The following is an 18131-nucleotide window of genomic DNA, read 5'->3' as shown; positions in this document are numbered from 1 at the left end:
GATAATTCTGTGCTTCCAGACGATGTGCTAACCAACTGAGCTAGGGGCCAGCGCGGGGTTATAGCTGAGAAACTAGAGCTCTTCCGAGTACCGCTGTGGGCTTCCGCTGCCATGCTTTTAAAGTGAGGGAAAGCATTATAACATACTAACGTATCAAATGTTAATTGAATCCTATTATGTGGCAGGCAGAGCCCTTTAGAAAAAGTATCTCATTTTATCCTTACAACAACCCTGTCTGTCCAGTAGGTATCATTGTTACCCTCATTTTAGAGACAAGGGAGCAGAGACCTGGAGAGGTTAGGAAAGCTGCCTAAGAAAACAAAGATACTAACAATAAGCAAAAACGGGGTGCAGATGGTCTGACACCAGACTAGTCTCTTGACCTCTGTGCTACATCTGTGGGGTCATCTCTAAGAGCCTGTCCTTCAGGACCCTCTGAGACTCTGCGACATTGCCATACGGCCATAGCTCCCCTCGGTTTTCCATTCGGAAACCAAGACCTATTTTCAGCCCCGGCCCGCTGCTGCGGGGTTCAGGCAGTCCCTAGTGCCGGTGAGCGTCTGGAGGAAGACACTGGAGCAATGACGCGGATGCCCGCCCGGGTCCACAGGGGAGGGGCCCCCGGTCCACAGGGGAGGGCCCCCCGGTCCACAGAGGAGGGCCCCCCGGTCCAGAGGAGGGTCCCTGGTCCACAGGGGAGGACCCGGTCCACAGGGGACGGCTCCCGGTCCATAAGGGAGGGCTCCCCGGTCCATAGAGGAGGGCTCCCCGGTCCACAGGGGAGGGCCCGGTCCACAGGGGAGGGCCCGGTCCACAGGGGAGGGCCCCCGGTCCACAGGGGACGGCTCCCGGTCCATAGGGGAGGGCTCCCCGGTCCATAGAGGAGGGCTCCCCGGTCCGCAGGGGAGGGGCCCGGTCCACAGGGGAGGGCCCCCCGGTCCACAGGGGAGGGGTCCGGTCCACAGGGGAGGGCCCCCCAGTCCACAGGGGAGGGTCTGGTCCACAGGGGAGGGCTCCCCGGTCCACAGGGGAGGGTCTGGTCCACAGGGGAGGGCCCCCCGGTCCACAGGGGAGGGTCTGGTCCACAGGGGAGGGCCCCCCGGTCCACAGGGGAGGGTCTGGTCCACAGGGGAGGGCTCCCCGGTCCACAGGGGAGGGTCTGGTCCACAGGGGAGGGCCCCCCGGTCCACAGGGGAGGGTCTGGTCCACAGGGGAGGGCCCCGGTCCACAGGGGAGGGTCTGGTCCACAGGGGAGGGCCCCCCGGTCCACAGGGGAGGGCCCCCCGGTCCACAGGGGAGGGTCTGGTCCACAGGTGAGGGTCTGGTCCACAGGGGAGGGCCCCAGTCCAGAGGGGAGGGTCTGGTCCACAGGGGAGGGCCCCCCGGTCCACAGGGGAGGGTCTGGTCCACAGGGGAGGGTCTGGTCCACAGGGGAGGGGTCCGGTCCACAGGGGAGGGGCCTGGTCCACAGGGGAGGGCCCCCAGTCCACAGAGGAGGGGTCTGGTCCACAGGGGAGGGCTCCCAGTCCACAGGGGAGGGGTCTGGTCCACAGAGGAGGGCCCCGGTCCACAGGGGAGGGGCCTGGTCCACAGGGGAGGGTCTGGTCCGCAGGGGAGGCCCCCCCCCCGGTCCACAGGGGAGGGCCCTGGTCCACAGGGGAGGGTCTGGTCCGCAGGGGAGGGTCCTGGTCCACAGGGGAGGGTCTGGTCCACAGGGGAGGGCCCCCCGGTCCACAGGGGAGGGCCCCCCGGTCCACAGGGGAGGGTCTGGTCCACAGGTGAGGGTCTGGTCCACAGGGGAGGGCCCCAGTCCAGAGGGGAGGGTCTGGTCCACAGGGGAGGGCCCCCCGGTCCACAGGGGAGGGTCTGGTCCACAGGGGAGGGTCTGGTCCACAGGGGAGGGGTCCGGTCCACAGGGGAGGGGTCTGGTCCACAGAGGAGGGGCCTGGTCCACAGGGGAGGGCCCCCAGTCCACAGAGGAGGGGTCTGGTCCACAGGGGAGGGCTCCCAGTCCACAGGGGAGGGGTCTGGTCCACAGAGGAGGGCCCCGGTCCACAGGGGAGGGGCCTGGTCCACAGGGGAGGGTCTGGTCCGCAGGGGAGGCCCCCCCCCCGGTCCACAGGGGAGGGCCCTGGTCCACAGGGGAGGGTCCTGGTCCACAGGGGAGGGTCTGGTCCGCAGGGGAGGGTCCTGGTCCACAGGGGAGGGTCTGGTCCGCAGGGGAGGCCCCCCCGGTCCACAGGGGAGGGGCCTGGTCCACAGGGGAGGGCCCCCCCCCCCCCGGTCCACAGGGGAGGGCCCTGGTCCACAGGGGAGGGTCCTGGTCCACAGGGGAGGGGCCTGGTCCACAGGGGAGGGTCTGGTCCACAGGGGAGGGGCCCGGTCCACAGGGGAGGGCCCCAGTCCACAGGGGAGGGTCTGGTCTGCAGGGGAGGGCCCGGTCCACAGGGGAGGGGCCCGGTCCACAGGGGAGGGTCTGGTCTGCAGGGGAGGGCCCGGTCCACAGGGGAGGGGCCCGGTCTACAGAGGAGGGCCCCCCGGTCCACAGGGGAGGGGCCCGGTCCACAGGGGAGGGTCTGGTCCGCAGGGGAGGGCCCGGTCCACAGGGGAGGGGCCCGGTCCACAGGGGAGGGCCCTGGTCCACAGGGGAAGCTGGGCCTTAGGAGGTGCCTCCAGCTTCCTCCCTCTCCAAAGTCGCTGTCTTGCTGTGCGAGAAATGTGCCGTCAAAGCAGAAAGCCTTCTTGCTCTTGCCAGGACATTTTTGCACGTGGATGAAACCGCTTACAGAAGTGGAGCCCAGGGAGGGAGATGGCTCCTGGGGTGGCTGGGGGTGGGGGTGGGGGGCTCGGATGTGGCTCTGGACTCCGGCTTGCAGCCCCAGCTCCTGGGGAACTTGGTTCGTTTTATCCCACTAACCCTCTCAACAGGCACCCCTGAGCCCTGTGGAATGAGCAGGGCAGAGGATTCTTCCCAGGAGTGGAAGCCGAGCGCCTCTCCTAGACTGCCCAGGCGGAACACACAGCCTCTCCCTATGTGTGCCCACTTACATCCTGCAGTGCGTGGGCCCGCCTGCCTGCACCTTCCTTCTGTTGGGCAGAAACCTAAGGCTTTTTATAGGCCATCTTCACTCTGTATGTCCCTGTCTCTTAATGGCCTTGCTCTTGAGAATGATAAAAAGCTCGAGTCCAACTGACCGAAAAGACACTGGTTCCCTGAGAGGAACAGAGAAGTCGAGCGGAGAACCTGCAGAGTACTTCAGCCCCGGTCAGGAAGGAATCCCTCGCCCACAACAAGCCTGAGCTCCTCCCGGGCCGGGCTGCAGTTGATCCTGGGTTGTCATGGAGAGAGCCCTGAATTCGGCTTTGGCTTGGAGCCATCCCATTATGGGACTGCAGGCAAGTCACCTCCCTGCTCTCGAGCTGCACCTCCTCCTCTTTAAAACGACGGACTCGGATGAGACAACCTCCAAGTACACCGCCAGCGACATGACTCCAGGGTGCCGTGAGGTCTGTGGCGCTGAGGACCACGCTGGCACAGCTGTCCTGCCTGACGGTTAGCGAGAAGAGCACCACTGGTTTACCCCTGCCCATCTACTCCCTCCCCCCTGTGATCGGAAGGCTGATTTCTCTGAACGTCTGTCACTCTACCTACCTGCCACCAAATGTCATCATCCGCCTTCTCCTCATCTTTCATTAGTAGAGTTCATGGGGATTTGGTTCCATTCCGGCATCTCTCACAGGAGTAAAACTAAAGCACCAGAGGGACAAGACTGGGATAGCGTAGGGCCCCGCAATGTGACATGAGCAGCCCCTTGTGTTTTTCTACAACATAGCTCTCCACCAAGAGCCAGCGGTTACCATCAACAGGTGAGCTCCCAGCTCAGGATCCTCTGACCACAACAGCATGCTCTCCGTTCACACGCTCCTCGCCGTGTCTTCTTTTGGGCCACTGGACTCCTACTCCCTTCCCAGAGCCCCGCAGCACTGCCCCTAACCCCAGCTGCTCTTGGCCCTGACTCGTTGGTGCTGACTCAACAAAGAAAGCTAAACGGTGGCCCCGGGCCAGACCTGGCAGGAGTGGCCCAGCGAGAGGGCAGGCAGAGGCGGGAGCCCATCCATCAGCCTGTCACCAAATCTTTGCTGAGCCCCCCAAGGACTTGGTTCCCTGCCGAGCTGCACAGTGGGGTCCCAGAAGGAGAGAAGACGGGAGTCTTTCCTTTGTAGCAACTAAAGATGTGAAGTTCGAGCTCTGTGGTTTTGGGGGTCCCCAAATGTGCTAGTCCAGCATCACTCACAGGAGGGAAGTTTGAGTACTGTTACTAAGGGCTGCACAGTAGCGTTTAGGGGAGGTGGGGAGGGGGCAATCAGGGTAGGATTTTGAAGTCATTTTTGCAAAGCTTTAGATGTATAATTAAGACGTCAGATGTTTATAAGAAATAAAACATCTGAGAGAGACCTGATGTGTGGTGGCACAGTGGATAAAGTGTCAATCTGGAATACTGAGGTCGCTGGTTTGAAACCCTGGGCTTGCTAGGTGAAGGCACATACAGGAAGCAACTACTACAAGTTAATGCTTCCTGCTTCTCCCCCCCCCCTTTCTCCTCTATCTAAAAATCAATAAATTAAAATGTTTTTTAAAAAAGAAACAGGAGGCAAATAGAAAATACAAGAAATTTTAAAGCTCAAATCCGCACCCTTGGTACAGCCACTGCCACCAGCCTTCACACTTCTTTCCCACTGGGCACCTCCTCTGAGTTCAAGCATTGGTGTTTTTTTCCCTTTTTTTTTGTATTTTTCTGAAGCTGGAAACGGGGAGGCAGTCAGACAGACTCCCGCATGTGCCTGACCAGGATCCACCCGGCATGCCCACCAGGGGGCGATGCTCTGCCCATCCGGGGCATCGCTCTGTTGTGACCAGAGCCACTCTAGAGCCTGAGGCAGAGGCCATGGAGCCATCCTCAGCGCCCGGGCCAACTTTGCTCCAATGGAGCCCTGGCTGCGGGAGGGGAAGAGAGAGACAGAGAGGAAGGAGAGGGGATGGGTGTAGAAGCAGATGGGCACTTCTCCTGTGTGCCCTGGCCGGGGAATCGAACCCGGGACTTTTGCATGCCAGGCCAACACTCTACCACTGAGCCAACCAGCCAGGGCCTAAAGCATTGTGTTTTTAATGTCCCTGCTAAAAGGAACCAACTTTGCTAGTCTGAGTCTTTTTAATCCCATTTGTAGCCAGGACCACATTTGCAGAGAAATACAGGCCAGAGGACTCAGGGGCACAGAGAAGTGAAAGTGACTGTGGGCAGAGGCAGCTGCACTCTGGGCTCCCCGAGCCCTAAGCACTGGAACCTGAATCACCTGCTTCTCAGCCGTGTGACTGGACTGGGGCAGCTGTCCAGTCCCTCTGAGGCCCGGGAAGCAGCAGCCTCACAGGGCCTTGTCAGAAGAGGCACAGCTCACACGTCACAGACACATCTTTAGGGAGATGATACACTCATAAGTGAGAGGAGAAAAGACGAAAATGGGTAGGGAAATAAGCTCGTGGTGGTGGAGCACCAGCGAAAACGCCACATTCTCATTCTTCCGAGTCCACACTTGATTAGCAAAACTTATCAGGGGCTCCCTCTGCTGGCCATTCTCCAAACTCACCTTCCTACATAAAGGCGCCCAAATTCCTTCATCTGTGCCCTAATTTAATCAGTGGGGTCCTGTTTGTGCTTGTTTACATTTTCCCTCCAAAACACGCTTTCCTCTCCATTCTGTTGTTTCCCTCTAATTTTTTGCCTTTATCCCTTGCCTAGGTTATTATTCCCATCATTAAAATCCTTCACAATATGCCACTATCAGAGAATCTCTTTATCTGTAAAAAGAGAACAAACATCTTCTGAAGTTCAAGCCAGTAAATGACAGAGCTGAAATTGGATAACTTCTTCCTCCAAAGCTCATCTTTTCCCCACATCATGGTCCCTCTCTGAAGTGTGTGACCACAGACAAAACATTTAACTTCTTTAAAATGGGGGGGACCCTGTTAATGCCATGAGCTGGGTGTGAGGATGAGGCAGTACACTGCAGGAGGAACGGAGTACTGGCAGTGGAGCGAGCACAACCAATACCAGCTGAGATCTCAAAGCACGGTGCGTTCCAGCAGCAGGCAGCTCCGCACGGTGGGGCTTTAGAGGAGACAGGGCATGAGGACAGGTGACACTGGAAGGGAAGCAGGAGCAGGCACGCAGAGCCGTGTAAACTCTGCTCCCACAGTGACTCCGTGCGGGGCCGTCCTGAGGACTGGGTTTATACAGGTCAAGCCCTTAGCGCACAACTCTGCTCCCACAGTGACCCCGTGCGGGGCCGTCCTGAGGACTGGGTTTATACAGGTCAAGCCCTTAGCGCACAACTCTGCTCCCACAGTGACTCCGTGCGGGGCTGTCCTGAGGACTGGGTTTATACAGGTCAAGCCCTTAGCGCACAACTCTGCTCCCACAGTGACTCCGTGCGGGGCTGTCCTGAGGACTGGGTTTATACAGGTCAAGCCCTTAGCGCACAACTCTGCTCCCACAGTGACCCCGTGCGGGGCTGTCCTGAGGACTGGGTTTATACAGGTCAAGCCCTTAGCGCACAGCTCTGCTCCCACAGTGACTCCGTGCGGGGCCGTCCTGAGGACTGGGTTTATACAGGTCAAGCCCTTAGCGCACAGCTCTGCTCCCACAGTGACTCCGTGCGGGGCCGTCCTGAGGACTGGGTTTATACAGGTCAAGCCCTTAGAGCACAGCCAGGCTCACACGAGCTGCGTGTGTTGGGTTTCCTACTAAAACTTTCCCCGTGCTCATCACAACGTGGAAACCAAAGCAGGGACACTGAAGAGCAGAACAGCCTTTGAGGAGTCAAAGAATAGTTACTTGGGAGGGATGAAAACTAAAATAAAGGAACATCAGGAAAGAGAAGTGAAAAGCCACGTCACCCCTATAATTTTGGCCTTTGAATCTCAACAAACGACATCATGTCACGTGCATGCGTGCATCACACACACACACACAGCCCCCCCTGGGAAGAGAGAAGCCGCTCCTGCTGGCCCCCTCCAGGGCATGCTCACTGAGCACCCCACTGGCTCTGCCCAGGGGGGCACCGTTAGGGCATCTCCCTGCATCGGAGTAACCTTTTGACCCACTTTTGGGGGGCCGCGCTCTCACTTAGCTTCCCTCATTGGTTCATGTCTTCATTGCTCTGGTTACTCAATTACAAAGGCCAGTGTTTCAATTGTGTATTTAATACTTTCCTCCTTTACTGACCTTTTTCAAAGAGAAAAAAATTCTTGAGGACTCTGAAAATGTGGTCAGAGGCCTGTAAAGCCTAGTTAGAGAAGTGCTTGATGAACAAAATCTTATTCAATTAAATATATATTTTAATGGGGTTGTGTGTGTGTGTGTGTGTGTGTGTGTGTGTGTGTGTGTGTGAGAGAGAGAGAGAGAGAGAGAGAGAGAGAGAGAGAGAGAGACAGAGAGAGAGAGAGACAGACAGACAGACAGACAGGAAGGGAGAGAGACGAGAAGCATCAATTCTCCGTTGCGGCATCTTAGTTGTTCATTGATGCTTTCTCATATGTGCCTTAACCAGAGGGCTACAGCAGAGTGAGTGACCCCTTGCTCAAGCCAGTGACCTTGGGCTCAAGCTGGTGAGCTTTGCTGAAACCAGATGAGCCCACACTCAAGCTGGCTACCTTGGGGTTTTGAACCTGGGTCTTCCACGTCCCAGTCCTACACTATCCACTGCGCCTGGTCAGGCCAACTAAATATATTTTAACGATGCATTACCACTGCAGAAGAGTTTGTTTTTACAACCAGTAAAAACAAACCTTGATATTATTACCAAAATGAAAAACACAATATTCAAATTTTCTCTTCAAACTAGCAGACCCTAGAAAATACACCCAAGTACATCTAATTAAATATTGGCAGTTTGTCTCAAAAGATCTATCATTATTAACTCCTTTTGGCCTCCGGTCACATGTCTGCTTGGTCACATTATGGAAACTTAGAAATAACTTGGTACTTACTAAACTGTAATTTTATACAAGCTCTTAAATATCTCACCCTCAAGATGAATCTGCCAAATTTACACTTAATCAGCAGGCCATGTTCCGTTCTTCTAGTTATACTGCAGCGCCCCCTCATGTTACATATGATGCTTGCAGCCAAGACTTGCTGAAAATTTCTCTGCTTTGTTGAAAGGATAAGTTCTTTCCTGATTTACCAATTAGGTTCCCAAAGAATATATGTAAATCTACTGGGTTCAAAAGGAATATGTAATAGCCTGACCAGATGGTGGCGCAGTGGATAGAGCGTCGGACTGGGATGCGGAGGACCCAGGTTTGAGACCCTGAGCTCACCAGCTTGAGTGCAGGCTCATCTGGTTTGAGCAAAGCTCACCAGCTTGGACCCAAGGTCACTGGCATGTGCAAGGAGTTACTCAGTCTGCTGAAGGCTCGTGGTCAAGGCACATATGAAAAAGCAATCAATGAACAACTAAGGTGTTGCAACGAAAAACTGACGATTGATGCTTCTCATCTCTCTCCATTCTGTCTGTCTGTCCCTATCTGTCCCTCTCTCCAACTCTCGCTGTCTCTGTAAAAAAACAAAAAAAGAAATATGTATAGTGTGACATCCTATGAAGGTTGTTTTCCAAAGTCAGTACACAAAATCAGTAGTGAATATAGGGGTAGCCACAATTACTCTGTTTTCCCTGCAGACAGGAATACAGGGATCCATCCATGTTTGCGGTCCCTCCAGGTCCCTCCAGGAAACAGCAGTGCAGCGGGTTGCAGGAACAGGGCAAACCACAGACAAAGAGGCGGCTCCAGTTCAGCTAGAAAGGTTTGGTTGATAGAAATGATTAGCATTTCCATTATATCTTGAGCTGCTAAAACATTTCTGGATATTTTAAGTATTTGTTTCATAGAAATAACTATTATTTAGAGATTAACAAATTCATATTTTTCCAGTTTATCAGTCCAGCTTGCTGAGTCTTCTTGGATATCCACACTGACTTCGTAGAATTAATCAGCTCTCCCTGATTTTCTCTAATCAGTGTTTCTGTAAGTTCTTCAATTAGTTCTTCATTTGCTCCTCAAGAACATCCTCAGCCTGGGCTGTGGTGGTGCAGTGAGTGGATATCGTCGACCTGGAATGCTGAGGTCACCAGTCTGAAGCCCTGGGCTTGCTCGGTCAAGGCACATATGACAAGCAACCGATGAACAACAATGTGAAGCAATTACGAGTTGATACTTCTCGCCACCCACCACCCACTCACCACTCCTTTCTCTGTAAAACCAAGAAATAAAATCTTAAAAACAAAAAACATCTTCAGAGCCATCATCACCTACTTACTTATCTAGTGTTTCATATCTTCACCAATGGCTCAGAAATGCTGAAAATTCATGTACACACTATTTTCTAATATGTTTAACACCACAAGTGTCCCTGTCTCTAGCAATGCTTGTCTGCCTTAGTCCACTGGGTCAAACATTATACAGCTCGTTTCATGGATTAGTGTTTGCAGGCTCTCTCTCTTCTCATCCTTTTAAACTTTTCTGTATCTTTTCTTTCAGTGTGTTTGTATTTCATTAATCTTTTATTATTTCTATTCAATTCCTTATTCTTCAGGTATGTCTTTAATCTTTATACAGTGTGTTCGTAAAGTCATGGTGCACTTTTGACCGGTCACAGGAAAGCAACAGACCATAGAAATGTGAAATCTGCACCAAATAAAGGGAAAACTCTCCCAGTTTCATACCTATTCAGTGCAGTTCGATGTGGGCTCACGCACAGATTTTTTAGGGCTCCTTAGGTAGCTATCCTGTATAGCCTCTACAGACTCGTCACTGACTGATGGCCTACCAGAACGGGGTTTCTCCACCAAACTGCCGGTTTCCTTCAACTGCTTATCCCACCGAGTAATGTGATTCCTATGTGGTGGCGCTTCGTTATAAACGCTCTGATATTCACGTTGCACTTTGGTCATGGATTCAAATTTAGCAAGCCACAGAACACACTGAACTTTCCTCTGTACCGTCCACATCTTGACTGGCATGGCCATGGGCTGCTCCGCTGTATACACGGTGTTACGTCATCATCTGCGCATGCGCACATGCTGCCACATCATCCTATAGAAACTGGGAGGGTTTTCCTTTTATTTGGTGCAGATTTCACATTTCTATCGTCTTTTATTGCTTTCCTATGACCGGTCAAAAGTGCACCATGACTTAACAGACACACTGTATTTTGTGTATGTAAGCTAATTTAACTACCTTTACATTTTAACTGAAGCATCTATTTATATGTAATGTTATTACTGACACGTATGTGTACACACATATATGCTTAATCTACTGTGTTCCTATGCACTTGTTCTGTCCCCATCCCTAATTAAGTGCTTTTCTATTCTATTTCCATTCTATTAATTTGTTAATACATTGAATCAAGAAGTGTTTTAGTATTATTTCCTGTTCTTTTCATGATTACCAGTAATTACAACATATACTTGATTAGTAAAATTACCTCTTTCTGAACAATGAAAGAACCACAGAACATTTTAATATATTTATCCTCTTCACTGACATACAGGATGGGCAAAAGTAGGTTTACAGTTGTAATGTACATATACAAAAATTAGTAAATACAATAAACTGTTTCATATACTCGCAACTGTAAACCTACTTTTGCCCACCCTTTATATGCTGTTACTATAATACATTTTAATATTACACCAAATATTAATACTGCTGCTATTTACAGTCTGTATTTGTTTATATTTATTTACAGATTTCCCTTCTGTTGGCTTTCAATCCTTCCTGCATCTTCATGCCGCCTCCTTAGGTTAGTTATGTCCAGTGGGTGGGTCTGTGGTGATAAACGCGAGTTTTCTTTTTGTTTGAAATTGTCTATTTCACTTCCATATTTTAAGACTATGGTCGCTGAGTACAGTTTGAAGGCCTTTGAAGATCTCTATTTTCTTGTAGAATCTACTGTTAAGTCAGTTGTCTTAATGCTGCTCCTGTTTTTCTACTCACTGCTGTTAAGATACTCCTTTTGGCCTTGGTATTCATACTATTACATTCTTCAGTGTGATTTTCTTATTTCTGTGCCCAAGGCTTACAGCAGTGGTAGTCAACCTGGTCCCTACCGCCCACTAGTGGGCGTTCCAGCTTTCATGGTGGGCGGTAGCGGAGCAACCAAAGTATGAATAAAAAGATAGATTTAACTATAGTAAGTTGTTTTATAAAGATTTATTCTGCCAAACTTAGCGAAAATCCGACATCAAGTACTTGGTAAGTAACTACTATTATTATATGCTTTAACTTGCTGTAACTCTGCTTTATAAATTTTATAAAGTAAAGTTACTTCCCTACTTTATAAATCACCTTTACTGTGGAACCAGTGAGCGGTTAGAAAATTTTACTAACAGAGATACAAAAGTGGGCGGTAGGTATAAAAAGGTTGACTACCCCTGGCTTACAGGTTCTCTCGAATGTGTGGCTTGGTAACTTTTATTGGTTAAAGAAAATTCTGAGCCCTTATCACCTCTCCTCTCTCTCCCCTCTGGACTCCAATTACACAGAACTCTTTGGTTCCCTCTTATACTTCTCTGTCCCTTCCATTGTTTTGTGCTTCTAGATTTATCTATCTTTCTAGTCATTGATTCTCTCTTGATCTGCATCTAAGTTGCATCAGGGCAACTTCAGGTCATCTTAGAGGCGGAAAGCCATGGTCTCTTGGGGTACTTCAACTAAGACTCAGTCCCAACCAGCCACTTCTCTGTAACTGCCCAATTTTAAAATTCCTAGAAGAAATAATTTGACCAATTTGCTGTAGCAGTTTGTGCCACATGACCGTCCTCTTGTGGCCAAGGGGAAGAATCCTGATATTGGTAACCCCACTATAAGCAAATGGAATGGAGGTAAGTAGCTCAAAGGAGGAGATTTGGGGAGACAAAAACAATGTCTTATTGTGGAACTTAAGGAAGGAGGAGTAATAGAGGATAAAGGATAGGAAAAAATTCAAATATAATTTCTGCTCCAGAAATGTCAAAACAGCTTTCTATGAAACATCTTGTTTGTTCAGGGTCCTGGCAAAAAACCCAGACGGGACACTCCAATAGGGTAGTTAAGGGAAATGGAATAAAGGGACTAAGTCCTCGTGTGGTCAGGTTAAGTCAGCAATGGCTGAAGTCCTCCAGGACTAGGAGTAGCAGGATGCCATTACCACCCTAGACTACAGCAGGAAGGGGGAGGAGATACGAAATCTCAGGAAGAGTAGCTGTAGGTATACAGAAAAGCTGCCTACCAGAGCTCTGGTCTTCAGAACAGTCAGCCTGAAACAGGTGCCAGGAAGAGCAGGGCAATGAACAGCTTGACTCCACTTCCTCATCTGCTAAGTCTCTGCTGGTGCCTTCCCAGTACTGAACCTGACCAGAAGCCAGAGAACAAGCGACCCTTGGCCACAGCCCACACAGGGCAGGGCATCTCCTGGAGCACAGAGCTTGGTGGTAAAGGTGGTATTTCTGGAGAGACTCCCCTTTCTGCTTGTTGGATCAGTAGCATGGAGTCCAAAATGATTGCAGAACTGTCTCAAGGTTTCAACTTAAACAGAACCCAAGGGTGTGTGTGGATCCACCCAGAAAGTACTTTTTCCTCTCCCATTAGCGGACACTGGGAACTCTCCAGTGTGACTGACTCAAGGAGGAAACTGAGGCAGGAGTACATGCCTATATATACTCAATCATGTCACTAGGGTAATAAATCAGTATGATCTTTATAAAAGATCAACATGACCTAGACCCCTCAGGATTATGACAAGAGAGTACAAGCTGGCAGACCTCAGGTTAAAGCCATTACAGCATACTGCTGACCTTATCATTTTAGTTTGTGGGTAGGGATGAGGGGAGACAACATTTGAGGGTATAGCATATCAGGGCATATTGTCCTCCAATACAGAACTACACTCAGAATCATAGCAGAAATTGGTTATCGTGGGACCACTGCTCACAATTTCAGTCGTCTGGCGATACCATTAATCTGATTGATTCTCCAGGGATTCCTTTTGTTTTCCTATCTTGGTGTGAATTTGGGATGGAGTCGAGTACAATTTCTAGAGGTTTGCACTGACCTTTCCAAACTTAATAGCCCTCGCTCCATTGGCCAAAGGGCAAATGAAGAGACTTCAGCAGTAAGTGTATCTAACCTCATTCTACATTGTGGGAATGGGGTGAAAAGATGAGAGCTGCCATTCCACATTATCCACTGATGACTGGATCCAAGACATCACCTGTCACCTGACCTGCAGAAGCTCCTGCTCCAACCATGGTCTATGGCCTCAGGTCTCCATGGGGAAGAGTTGGGAAACAATTCAACATATACTTCTGGCCATGTTGTAGTGTTCTTCCATGAGTGTAGCTTACAGGGTGGTTTGAGGGACAAAATGCAAGTGTTACTTTTATATTAAATGGTTCACATAAAATTTAGTAACACAATCCAACTAATTCAATTTTGATGTTAAGGACACTTGCCCTCCTAAAATTATAGCCAATCTTGGATTTCCTTTTGGAGGTTTCTCCTGCCGTGTGTAGCCTTGGTGAGACCAAGGTGCCAAGGGATGAAAATGTATCCCCAATTAGGCCAACTGGACGCTCCCTTCATGTTTCTCATTCCTAAGTGTCAAAACGAAACAGACGTGACCCATCCTGCAGAATCCTTAAGGGACCGTGGCTCAGCTTTCCCCATTGATACTGTGCAGATGCCCAGTTCTTCCCCTTAAAAATCAAGTCCTCTTCTATCCTGGGAAGTCCTTTTACCTCTTCTGCTGTAACTAGTTTGAATCAGTCTATTCTGCATGCAACCACAAGATTGTAGCTACAACAGGTAGGAACTGGGACAGTCCCACGCTCTCCGCAGCAGTCCGTGAGCTTTTCCCCAGGCGTAGTGCTACGTATTAGTGTAAAACTCAGCTCCTTTAACATTCAATTCAAATTCTCTTCCTTTTATGGTTTGAGGAGGCAGCCAACCCATACTTATTTTCTCCATAGCCTGAAACTGAAGACTAAGTAACCTACAAAGACTAAAATACCTATGTAAAGCTTATTCAACTTCCTGTAAGGACTGAATTCCTAGCCATTCACTTGGGGATTCCTGAAGACCTGTCAAACTGTTCCACAATCCTGATTGTGGTCCCACACCTACCAACAGTACTCTATGATGTATTACAGTAGTCAGTCAGCATTATTTTGTTACAACATTGAGATCCATACACACACACACACACTCACACATCTACTCATCATTTAAACCTACAATGAGCAAGGAATTATACTAGGCACTGAGAATACAACAGTGCACAAAACATTCAGGGAAACAATAACCCAAACAAAATACTTATAGGTACTATTACTGGTCTAATAAAAGCCTGGCCCAGGTTGCTACTTTGACAGTGGGCCAGAACCAGTGCTGAAAGGAGGGCGTATCTGTGAACAGGCCTTACAGAGCATTTCAGACAGACAGAACCAAGCCGATGGAGAAGTACTAATCATAATCTTAACTATTCACAACTCTTAAACACCTTCAAGGAATTTTATTATTTCTTTAATTGACTTTTAAGAAAGGGGGAGAGAGAGAAAGTATTGATCTGCTCTGTACGTGCCCTGACCAGTAATCAAACCTGCAAGCCTGGCATACTGGGACAATGCTCTACCAACTTAGCTATCTGGCAATGCAGGGACTTTGCAATTAGTGTGACCATCTATAGCAAACTGAAAAATGGAGAATGGTACAGATATGTACAAAATTTGTCTGAAATTCTAATGGTTTCACAATGTTTTCTTAAGGTGGTCATAATACTGGTCAGACAAAACACCAAAGTTAAGAGAAGTGAATGTCCATTCTACCTTTAGAAACATTCCATCATTTAACTGCAGAAAAGTTGGAAGGATATAATTTCCAAGTCTTTTTTTGAGAAAGCAAAATACACTGTGAAGCTGAACACCTAATCAATAAAATTAACAAACCAAAGTAACTTTGTTACATAAATTAACCCATTTATTTTATTTTAGGCTAGCAGTGTTTCCAATGGTGGAGCTCCTTCCTACTGGTCTTTCAACTCCTTCAGTCTTCTGATGGCGGACTTGACTGTGACTGCAGAGGTGGTGCTGGAAAGACAAACAAATTTGGTCCCAATATAGTTAACTGTGCTGACGTGAAACGGCGAGTGCGTGCACCGGCCTCACTTTTACATCACAATCCTGATGACGCCGCCGCCCTAAAGTCATGTCATCAGACTATTGCAGAATGAGACAGGCAATCTCATGCATTTGATTTCTCAGACAAAAGAGCATTAAAAAATTAACACAGAAGAATGGTTGCCAAGAGATGACCTAAACTCATTAAAAACAGAATGTAAAAAAAAAAATTGAAAATAAAAAACAATTCGGAAAGACAGCTATTAAAATGTCTATAATGACTATGACTCAGGCACTGAACCCAAAAAATGCGTAACCACCCTACCCCATATCATGGGTACATGAACGCTCTTTCATTTTACTATCACAACCAAGAGAACACCCTACTCCCCACCTTCCCTTCGGCCCTCATAAAGCCCCACAAGGCGCTTACTATCAATATATCCATTATAATTACTTTAACATTTTTCAATTTTACAGTACTTCATTTTAAAACCTAAACTAAAAACCCAATTTTCAACCACACCTGCCCAATCATTTTATGTGGAGGTGACCGTATCTGGACAGCACAAGTCGAGACACTGGCTAGAGGGAGAAAACCTCAGCCTCCGGGCGAGCAGTCAGTGCCCTGATCAGACCTCTGCAGAGTCACCAAAGAATTCCAACTTCCAGAAGTGAGTCTCCTTGACCCTCTGAGTAGTATGAACGTTCATGTACGTCCTCGCGCCTCCTGACCATCCAGAGTACCATCGTACATGTGTAAGCCAACATTAAAAAAAGACAAATGTATGTTCTTCTTGTTTCCATAAACTGGTTATCAAACAAACATGATTTTAAGTTTAATAAAACTGGAACTGGAACTAATCTCATTTTGAGATTAAAAAAGCTCACTCCCCGGGTCAGCAAGCATGAAAAAGACTCACTACTCAACGGGTTAAGAGGCCACGCAATCGAGACCGGCAGAGTTCCTCTCAGTAGCATCACCTGGCCTCCGTCGGGGTCTCAGTGGTTCAACCAGCACTGCTGAGGGGCAAAGGTGTGGTGGTCCAGACAGGCCTCCAGTTTCCACACAAAGTAACAAGCTAAGTAACCCCCTAATTTTTATAAAAACAGCTTGCAAAGAAAGTCAAAGTTCAGTACAGATTCAGTCCCACTAACAGACCCGTACAGTATCACGACAGCACTCATTACGAGGACCCTGCCGACTCTCCTTCCTCTCTCGGTCCTGCGAACTGACACCAGCCCACACACAGTGTTAAACCTGGACCCATGACTGCTCCATGCTGTCAAACACCCGAAGAAACGAACTCACTTGTAGGTCCAGGCACCACCCGCGACGGTTTTCATGCAGGATCCACAGTGCCAGATGCCCACGGCCCGCCTCTTCATCTTGGTCTGCAAAAGACAATCAACTGTACCTAGGATCCAAGGAACACTTTTATCTCAGAAACACCCAGGAGTCTATCTTACGCTAGAAAATGCAAACTGGCATATTTACTGAGGTTATGTGTTTCTAACAACCATAAGTTTTATAATGCAAAATTTGCATTCCTCACGGTGATACAGCCAGCTGTGAGGCCCCACCCCCACCCCCACACAGCAAAACCAAGGGCTGCTGCGATGAGGACTTGTGCACCCGGGGGACATACAAATGTCTAAAACTCCAGCGGACAGAACCGACAGAACCACTTTCTCCACCAAGCGGGTCTGGCTTAGGCTCCGACTCTGCCCTAGTTTTTTACCCGTTAGTTCCCAAGCGGTCCTCGCAAGTGAAAATTTTTGTCGAGATCTGAAGTTAGTAACAGTGTCTACTGTAACTGCTCGTACAGTGTGTGCAATTCTCACTGCTCAGCAGCTCAGAACCAGCACTGTCCATCAACCTCAAAAAGGGCCGCCAGGGGCAGGACCCCCCCCGGACCCCCGAACCCGACGTACTTTGCCGCAGAAGGAGCAAGTGTACTTGGCGTGCTGGCTGATTTCAATCTTCTTCACCATCTTCCTGAGGGAGGCGCCATAACGGGTGCCGTATTTACCGACGATGCCCACCTTCTTGGTGCGCTTAGCCTGTTAAGAGTTAAAAAAGGAACCGGGAATATTAGGACCCAGGAGCGGAGCCTGCCCCTACTCCAAGTACCTGAGCTTCCGTAACCATTCCTCCACCCACCTAGCCCCTGCCGGTGACTAATCTCACCCCACTCCATCCCGGCGCAAACTGGGCCCAGGGCGAGCCCCGTGTTCCGAGGGCTCCCTCTTAACCCGACCCGAACAGACCAGGCCGCGACAAGCCGCCCCGCCCCTCCGCTGCAGTCGGCATCCGAGAGTAGCGGCGAGGGAACAGAAGCCGAGGACACAGGGCAGGGCAAGCGAGCAGAGGTGGGTGAGGAAGCAGAAACCGGGGGAAGGACAGATGCGGATGGATAGACGTCTAGGCCTTCCGAAGCCAAACACTCACCATGTCGCCGCAAGCTATGTCGGAACCCAAGAGGAAGCACGGCACTGCGCAGGCGCGGCTGTAGGCCGACAAACGGAAGTAGTGAGTGTGAGGCCCAGCTAGGATCTCAGCTCTGTGGTTCGGAGGTTTCCTCGAACGCGGGGCTTCCTGGGGAGTGCTGCAAGAACAGGTTTATAGTCGAAGCACCTTCACACATCCATATTGTCTTATATCTCACAAATCGTGCAATGCAGGTACCATTTCTTCTATTTATGAACAAGGAAAGATTCAAATTTAAGGGACTTGCTCACTGGCTGTTGGCTTAGAGAAGAAGTGCTTAACCATATGATTACAAATCGCAATTTTTTCTACATCATATCGTCTAAACTTTAGAAGGCAGGTCCTCTGCAGGGGGCTGGCACACTGGTGACTAAAACACAAGGCTCCACTCTAATATACCTTATTAATGTAAGATGTTAACAACAGG

At 49.7% G+C, this 18131-nt stretch overlaps 1 protein-coding gene across 1 annotated transcript; it reads right to left on the bottom strand.

The window, feature by feature from the left end:
- Window positions 1–15047: 15047 nt before the first annotated feature.
- On the bottom strand, window positions 15048–17726 carry RPL37A (ribosomal protein L37a). The gene is made up of 4 exons (XM_066345674.1): window positions 17666–17726; window positions 17149–17277; window positions 16526–16608; window positions 15048–15183 (listed from the first exon to the last, which is right to left on the bottom strand). The coding sequence occupies exons 1-4, from the start codon at window positions 17666–17668 to the stop codon at window positions 15120–15122; spliced, it is 279 nt and encodes a 92-aa protein (XP_066201771.1). The 5' UTR covers window positions 17669–17726; the 3' UTR covers window positions 15048–15119.
- Window positions 17727–18131: the final 405 nt, after the last annotated feature.

Source organism: Saccopteryx leptura, chromosome 7, assembly GCF_036850995.1.
Source record: "Saccopteryx leptura isolate mSacLep1 chromosome 7, mSacLep1_pri_phased_curated, whole genome shotgun sequence".
Taxonomy (NCBI): Eukaryota; Metazoa; Chordata; class Mammalia; order Chiroptera; family Emballonuridae; genus Saccopteryx; species Saccopteryx leptura.
The sequence above is the reverse complement of the archived record's forward strand: the minus strand, read 5'-3'. Positions and strand labels throughout refer to the sequence as shown.